Below are 8,072 nucleotides of genomic sequence, written 5' to 3'. Positions count from 1 at the left end.
CATGCATCCTTCTAAGTTCTAATATCACAATCTCCTGATATATAATTGTGATTGTAGCCGCAAACATATGACAATGAAAACATTAAGGATATCCATTTCGATAAATAATGGTTCCTCTTAACTTGTAATATTGCTAATCCGTGACAAACTATAAAGTACTTTCTTTAAGAAGAAGCTTCGGAGAAAAATACGGTTTGTTAGTTTAACTTAATTATGACGCTAACATGTAACAACACACTTATTTGCTGTGTCGGTTGCCAATGAGTTCATATAATTGAAGAATTCTCGCAATAAATGTGATGGAATCGTTCATTTATATCAACAGAACTCTTTATCTCTTTGTATATTTATATATACAATGTATACATTAATCAGTTATTAAGAAAACAAAATGTGGTTGAATTCAATGAGATCTGAGTGTTCCTCCAAGATGAATGGGAACAAGAGGGACAAGTGAATGAAGAACATCAGTGATTAGAGGACGGTAACTTGGCTCAGGCTGAACACAGAGAACAGCAACAGCAGCAACCTGATATAAGTGCTTGACATCCATTGTATCTTTGATCACTGGATCCACAATGTTCCTAAGTTTGGATCTGTCTGTCAGTGCCGGCATCGCCTATAAATTCATTCATATGGTTATTTATAATTATACGGGTACGCGCGGTGTGTGGGGTTAATAAATTAAATGAATAAAAGCAGGTAGCATACATACCCATGTGACAATAGATTGGCATTGAGCTGGTGCCAGTTTCTCCACAGGCTTCCTTCCTAACAGAAGTTCAAGAAGTACAACCCCAAATGCATACACATCGCTTTTATCTGTCAATTTCCCTATCAATACATAAATATCACTTACTATTAGAACTAACAAATAAATTAACAAATTTTATTTTTTTTATAATTTTATAAAATCACTCATTTAAATCTAAATCATTAATATAAGATTTAATAAATGAAGACTTAAAATTTGAGTGAAATATAGTTCTTACTCTCTGTTTTATATTAGTCTGTCTCTTTTTAGCTTTATGCAGGTACGAAGACAATCATTAAATTTTATTAAAAATATAAAGAATTAAAAAAGAAAGACAAAAATACTCCTAGTATTTTTTTTTCTCTCTCTCTACTAATTCTTTACTCTTGTAAGTTTCTCTTTTTATATTAAATAGAGAATATAATATGTAAAAGTGAATTAATGACTTCATGGAATTAGAAAATGACACTTAATTTGCAACAAAAATAAAAATGAAAAGAGACATTTAATATGATGGGTAAAGTATGTTTTTTGTCTCTAACGTTTGTGATGTTTTGTCAAAAATACATCTAACTTTTAATTTAATTTAATTTTGTCCTAATATTTTTAATTCATTCAATTTTATCACTAATGTTTTTTATTTGTTTTAAAACTATCTTTGAACGTTTTTAATTTTGTTCATGAGCTTTAGATGGAGTTATCGTAGGGATAATTTTAACACAAATTAAAAATCTTAAGGATAAAACTGAATAAAATTAAACATTAAGAATATTTTTAAAAAATTATAAGTATTAAGGATAAAAACATATTTTACCCTAATATAAAATGGATGGATTATCTAGAAAGAAAATGATGAGCCTCTAAGAAAGTTAAAATAAGAAGTTTTGACTTTTTCAATACGTTTTGAATTCATTTAATGTATTAAAAACTTTAAAATTTAATGTTTTCTATTATTAAAGTTTCATATCTCTAAAACACTTGGTATCATGAACCAAATAGATAATTCAGTTGCACGCTCCTCATGTGTAGATCCATGATATTATTGACATTGAGAAATAATTATATATTAATTTAATCATTAATTCTGTGAGTGGTACAATTCGGATGTTAGTTTATATCAACAAGGAGAAGTAACCAGAGAAAACAAAGCATCTGAGATTATTGTAAGGTAACCAACAACAAAGTCAAATTAATTAAATCCTTAGATGACATGTCATGTCAGTTGGGCAGGTACATGACCAACAGTAGCAAAATGTTTCAAACCAACCCTAAACTCATATGGCATAATTCATAATAGAAAAAAAACACCACAAAGCTCCAAAATAAAACCAACACAGTGGATCAAAGATGTCAGAGTCAGAGAAATGCATATGCAGTGAAATGAAGAGTTTGTTTTGGCATAATAACATACCATCTAAAAGGTACTCTGGGGCTACGTACCCCAATGTGCCTGAAAGCTTAATGTTCTTCTTGCTTTGGGACCCATCAGTTATGGCAAGCCCAAAATCAGATAGCTGAATCAATCCACCACCAGCGGTTGTGTAATGAGAAATGAGAACACATTAGTTGTTGCAATAAATGATATGATAAAGTAATATGAAAAGGATAAGGAAAAGGAAATCTCTTTTTTTCTTATAAATAGCAGTTACATTTTTGCTCTTTGTTTTTACCTTAGCGTTGAAGTTTGCATCCAAAAGAATATTGGAAGATTTCATATCTCTATGGATGACAGGAGGGTGACAATGCTCATGCAGATATTCTAATCCTCTGTTCACAGTTAATCAATAGTAGTTTTGTTAACATGCTGCTAATTAATTAACACATAATTAATTAATTAATTGATTAATTAATAACCTTGCCGTGTCAAGAGCAATCTTCATCCTCATGTTCCAAGTCAATGCAGACCCTCTAGTAGGTCCTTCATCGTCATTTTTTGTTTGGTGGAAAAATAAAGATATCAGTAGAACGGAGATAACTTTGAGTGCAATTATAAATGTCATCTTTTCAACTCGATTTAGTGCGATACATGTCTCTTAGAAACATTATTCAGATGGCTAGAATTCTAATTATAACTATCAAAAAACCTTTCTGGTACTTTAAGATTTGATTGTTACCATGTAAGTGAGCTTCTAAGGATCCATTTTGCATCAACTGATAAACGATGAACCTGGTGTCCCCATTAATGCTACAAGCCAGCAGAGGAATTATATTGGGATGCTGAATTTTGCTCAACAATTGGACCTCATTCTGTATATATTCATGTCACACAAGTTTCAAATATGAAAAAGAAAAGAAAGAAGCATAAGAGTTAAAGAAAAAGATTACATAGATACCTCGAATTCTCTCTCAGCATTTTGAGTTTGACAGTGTAGCTTCTTAACAGCAACAACAAGATTATCATCCAAACGAGCCTTGTAAACACATCCAAAACCTCCTTCACCCAAGATGTTACTTTCGTCAAAATTATTCGTGCTTTTCTCTATTTGTTTATAATCAATGATTGGAGCACAACCTTTCATACCAATCGTCTTCATTCCTATGAGCCCTTTCTCCACTGTATCTTGCAGCCATTAGTACTAAAGAAATAAGCAATTGAATATTCAATTTAATTCAAAACTTAGGTTTAAAAGAAAATATATTATAAGTACCTGAGATGTGAAGACTTTGATTCTTCTTGTTTGATTTTGAGGGACGCTTGGTATGGCAAATCCAGAAGCATAGCAAAGTGAGAATAACTGCACCAACTGCACCGGTGGCTACGGCCACAGATATAACCACCGTTTTGTTGTGTGAACTTTTTCGGTGCTGTTGTTGTTCCCCAACCTGAAATCCTAATGAACAGAGAGGTGAAAATATTGTTAATAAGTCTTGAGGAAAGACATAAGATCCAAAAACAGAGGAAGCAGAGTTACCAGGAGAGAGAGCTGCAGGGATGGGATTGGAGGTGAAAAGTGGAGCAATGGGTTGAGAAACAGGAACAGGTGCAGGTGCAGGTGCGGGTGCAGGAGAATGAAAAGGAGGGTGGTGTTGTGTTTGTGCAACTGCACGGTGAAGAAGGAGGATCAGGAACATGGAGAGAATCATAGGAACAGGGTTCATTTTCAATGTTTGTTGTGTGTCTTTTGAGGAATTGCAACACATGAAGAATGAAGATGCAGCCTGAAAAGGAGAGAGAGAGAGAGAGAGAGAGAGAGAGAGAGTTTTGAAGGCAATGCAAGTGATTTTTGGATCTTCAAGACTTGGACCCTCCCTTTTTTGTTTCTCCATAAAATAAGAAAAAGAAAAGTACTCTTTTCAACACTACCTTTCTCTGTTTTCTGTTATTGTCTTTTTTCATTTTTGTTTTTCTCTCTCTGCACAATTTCACTGCTACAGTCAACACAACAAAGTTTAGCTTTAACTGAATGTTGTTTTATAGATGGAGTCGATTCACTTTAATTTTACTAATAATACTATACAGATAATAATATAAAATTAAGGTCATTTACATTTGCTAAATATTTGTCTATTTATATTATACAAATATCCTCATTTTATTTTGCATAACACCTCTCTTGTGGGATTTTTATTTTTAATATTGGGTTAAAATAAGTGTAATCTACCAAAATGTTAAAAAAACTGTGTTTGATATTGTTGTGAGAATTTCTGATGGCTACAAAAAAATGTCACTATCGTTTTCTCATCCATGTCATTATCGTCTTCAACAAAACGTCGCTGATGTTTTGCACAAAACATCATTGACGTTTTTTTTTAATCAATTAAAAAAATAAAAAATATACAAAATGTCGTTATCGTTTTATATATAAAAATTTTATAAAATTCTTTTAACACAAAAGTCATCAATGCGATTTTATTATTATTTAATTAAAAATTATTATTAAATGACAAAATATCATCTACATTTCGTTCTTTTAAAAAAAATGAATCAGACTCATAGCAGTGTAATCCACAATGTTATAAAAATATCAATATATATTACACGTTTATTTATAATATAAGAAAAAATGAGCCCCTCTCTTGTTTTTAAATCTATGCAAATCATATAAAAAAAGTTTGATTTGTCAATTGACACATATATCAAATTAGACAAATTTAATTTAGGATAAAATATATTTTTTATTTTTAATATTTTTAAAAAATTTTAAAAATATTCTTAACATTTAATTTATTTCAATTTTATCTTTAACATTTGAAATAAATTTTAATTTTATATTTATGATTAATTTGTTAACAGTTAACTGTTAATCACTCTCTCTTCCTATCATTACTTACTGTCTCATACTTTTCATAAACTAAAATCAAAACCAAAACTAAATTCAGAAACAACAACAGAAAGACCACCATCATCATCTCCTCATTTGCTGGCCATCGTTGCCATTGTCCCCTCCACATGCCACCGCCACTACGTCTTCCTTTACTTCTTCTCTCTATGTTTCGTGTTTTATTTCTCTCTCAACCTCTCGACGGCGCAGCTACTCTCTTTGCTGTTGCCGTCGCGTCTCCTCCTCCTCCCTTCTTCTCTTCTCTTTTATTATTTTCTCTCTGTTTTGTTTTTCTCATTTAAATACCCTTCTTTATAAAAATAGATGTTATTGTATTTCTCTTTGGTAAAAAAAATCCTTCTTTCCAAAATAACATTTTTTCTATTGTTGAATATGATTTTAAAACATGTTTATGAGTGATTATTGTTATTCTTAATATTATTGTTGGTGTTGGCGGTGGATTGCATGTGAGACGGGATTGACTATGTGAAGCTACTAAGGGTGGAGGGTTCAAATGAGGTGGGGTGGGCTTGTGAAGTCTGCTCGCAATGGATTGGGAATGTAAAGTGTAAAGAATGGTGGGGTGATGGTGATTATAAGTAATGATGGTAGTAGATGGGGTGAAGGGGTGGCAACTAGGGGTGTTCATGGTTGGGTTAATCCAAAAACTAAACCAGTTTTTTGGTTAACCAAAAATATAGTATTGGTTAATTAACCAAATTGGTTTTACATGATGAAATCGGTTATTAACCGGTTAGTAAAATTCAAAATCGATATTTAACCGGTTATTAAATTAAAAATCGATTTTTAAAAAATTATCGGTTTTTATATAGAAAAACCGGTTTTTACATTAAAAAACTGGTTTTTACATTAAAAAACCGGTTTTACACTAAAAATCGGTTTTTACATAAAAAAAAATCAGTTTTTATACTAAAAAATTGGTTTTTACATGTAAAAATAGATTTTTACACAAAAATTAATATTTTTACATACAAAAACCTAAATTTTTAAACCTTTTTTTAATTGAATTTTTTAATCTAATTTTTTTCTTTCTAAATAATACGAGTAACATTTGTAACTAATGAAATCCCTTCCATTGCTTTTGTTCCTTTTTCTTTCTTATCTCTTTTCAGCATTTTCTATAAACAATTTTTTCTAATATAAATAATTTTCTTTCTAAATGATACGAGTAACTTTTTCTTATCTCCTGCTTCCCATCTCTCTCCTTTTCTCTCCCCCTCCTCTTCTCTCTTCCTTCTCTCTCTCTCTCTCTCTCTCTCTCTTTCTCTCTCTCTCTTCCTTTCTCCTCTTTCTCCCCCTTCCCTCTCTTTCTCTTCCTCTCTCTCTCTCTCCCCTCTCTCTCCTCCCATCTCTCTCCTCTTCTCTTCCTTTTCTCTCTCCTCCTCTCTTTTTTCTCTCTCTCCCCTCCTCTCTATCTATCTCTCTCTCCCCCTTCTCCTCTTTCTCCCTCCCTTTCTTTCTCTCTATCCTTCTCTCCCTCTCTCTTCCCATGCTCTCTCTCTCTCCCCTTTCCTCTTTCTCTCTCCCCTCCTCTCCCTCTCTCCTTCTCTCTCCCCTCATCTCTTTTCTCTTTCTTCTTCTCTTTTTCTGTCTCTCTCCTTCTCTCTCTCTCTCATCCCTCTCTCTTTCTCCCTCTTTGTCCTCTTTCTCTCTCTTTTTCTATCTCTCCTATCCTTCTTCTCTTTTTATCTCTCTCCTTTTTTTCTTTCTCCTCCTCTGTCTTCTCCTTCTCTCTCTCTTCTCTCTCACTTTAGAGAGAAGATGAGAAAAGAGATAGAAGAGGGATAGAGATTGAGAGAATGTTGAGAGAGAAAGAGAAAAGAGAGAGTAAGAAAAGAAAGAGGAGAGAGAGAAAAGAAGAAAAGGAAAGAGAGAGGAGCGAGAGAGAGAAAAGAGAAAAAAGAGATAGAGAAAGAGAGGAGAGGAAAAGGAGAGAGAGAGGGAGAGAGAGAGAGAGAGAAAGAGGAAGGAGAGGGAAGAGAGAGAGAGAGAGAGAGAAAGAAAGAGAGAGAGAAGGGAAAAGAGAGGAGAAAGGAGAGAGATATGGGAGAGAGAGAAGGATAGGAGAGGAGAGAGAGGATGAGGAGAGATAGAAAAATGGGGAGAGATGATTAGAGAGAGAAATGGGAGGAGAGAGAGGAAGAGAGAGAAGGGAGGGGGAGAAAGAGGACAAGGAGAGAGAGAGAAAGTGAGAGAGCGGAGAGAAGGAGAGAGAGACAGAGAGAGAAAGAGAGAGAGGGAGAGAAGGAGAGAGAGAAAGAGGGAAAGGGAGAGAGAGAGAGAAGGATAGAGAGACAAGGGAGGGAGAAAGAAAGATGAGGTGGAGAAAGAGGGGAAGGGGAGAGAGAGAGAGAGAGAGAGAGAGAGAGAGGGAAAATAAGAGAGAGAGATGAGGAAGAGATGATGGAAGGGAGAGAGAGAGAAAGAGAGGAAGAAAGGGAAAGAGAGAGATAGGGGAGAGAGAGGAGGAGAGAAAGAGGGAAAATAAGAGAGAGAGAGATGAGGAAGAGATGATGGAAGGGAGAGAGAGAGAGAGAGGGGGGGAGAAAGAGGGAGAGAGAGAGAGAGAGAGAGAGAGAGAGAGAGAGGGAAAGGAAAGAGTGAAGGGGAGAGGAGATAACGAGAAAAATGAGTGAGAGAGAGGGGGGAAGGAAGGGGGAGAGAGATGGAGAGGGGAGAGAAATAGGGGAAAAGAAGAGAGAGAATGGGAGAGAGAATAGAGAGAGGAGAGAGAGAGAGAGAGAAAAGAAGAGGACAAAGAGGAGGAGAAAGAGGAAAATGAGAGAGAGAGAGAGAGAGAGAGAGAGAGGAGGGAGAGAAGGGAAAAGGAGAGATAGGAGGAGAGAGAGAAAGGAGAGAGAGAGGAGAGAGAGAGAGATGAGAAAGAAGGGAGGGAGAGAGAAAGAGAGAGGAAGGGGAGAGAGAGAGAGAGAGAGAGAGAGAGAGAGAGAAAGAGTATGTAATTTGGTTTTGAAATTAGGTTTTGATTTTAATTTGGTTTTGGTTTTGGTTAACCGGTTAAAAACCAGTTTTTT

At 34.4% G+C, this 8,072-nt stretch overlaps 1 protein-coding gene across 2 annotated transcripts; it reads right to left on the bottom strand.

Moving 5' to 3' along the window:
- Positions 1 to 295: 295 nt before the first annotated feature.
- On the bottom strand, positions 296 to 4,045 carry LOC112784689 (probable receptor-like protein kinase At1g80640). Of its 2 annotated transcripts, none has more exons than XM_072230017.1 (9): positions 3,667 to 4,045; positions 3,403 to 3,585; positions 3,088 to 3,308; positions 2,869 to 3,001; positions 2,609 to 2,672; positions 2,425 to 2,521; positions 2,166 to 2,268; positions 716 to 834; positions 296 to 619 (listed from the first exon to the last, which is right to left on the bottom strand). In XM_072230017.1, exons 1-9 carry the CDS (start codon positions 4,019 to 4,021, stop codon positions 404 to 406), a joined length of 1,491 nt encoding a protein of 496 aa, XP_072086118.1. In that variant the 5' UTR covers positions 4,022 to 4,045; the 3' UTR covers positions 296 to 403. The 2 variants fall into 2 exon arrangements, with proteins under 2 accessions (XP_072086118.1, XP_025683766.3); XM_025827981.3 differs by having other exon boundaries at positions 3,088 to 3,314; positions 3,667 to 4,016.
- Between the last annotated feature and the right edge of the window lie 4,027 nt (positions 4,046 to 8,072).

This window comes from Arachis hypogaea, chromosome 20 (assembly GCF_003086295.3).
Source record: "Arachis hypogaea cultivar Tifrunner chromosome 20, arahy.Tifrunner.gnm2.J5K5, whole genome shotgun sequence".
NCBI classification, from domain to species: Eukaryota; Viridiplantae; Streptophyta; class Magnoliopsida; order Fabales; family Fabaceae; genus Arachis; species Arachis hypogaea.
The sequence above is the reverse complement of the archived record's forward strand: the minus strand, read 5'-3'. Positions and strand labels throughout refer to the sequence as shown.

What these genes read in the sequence shown, in the direction of transcription:
- LOC112784689 (XM_072230017.1), bottom strand. Translation starts at nt 4,021, where the DNA reads ATGGAGAAACAAAAAAGGGAGGGTCCAAGTCTTGAAGATCCAAAAATC. An exon ending in ATGCTGAGAGAGAATTCGAG is followed by an intron (nt 3,002 to 3,087) that starts GTATCTATGTAA and finishes GAATATATACAG; the next exon opens with AATGAGGTCCAATTGTTGAG. An exon ending in ATTGCTCTTGACACGGCAAG is followed by an intron (nt 2,522 to 2,608) that starts GTTATTAATTAA and finishes AACTGTGAACAG; the next exon opens with AGGATTAGAATATCTGCATG.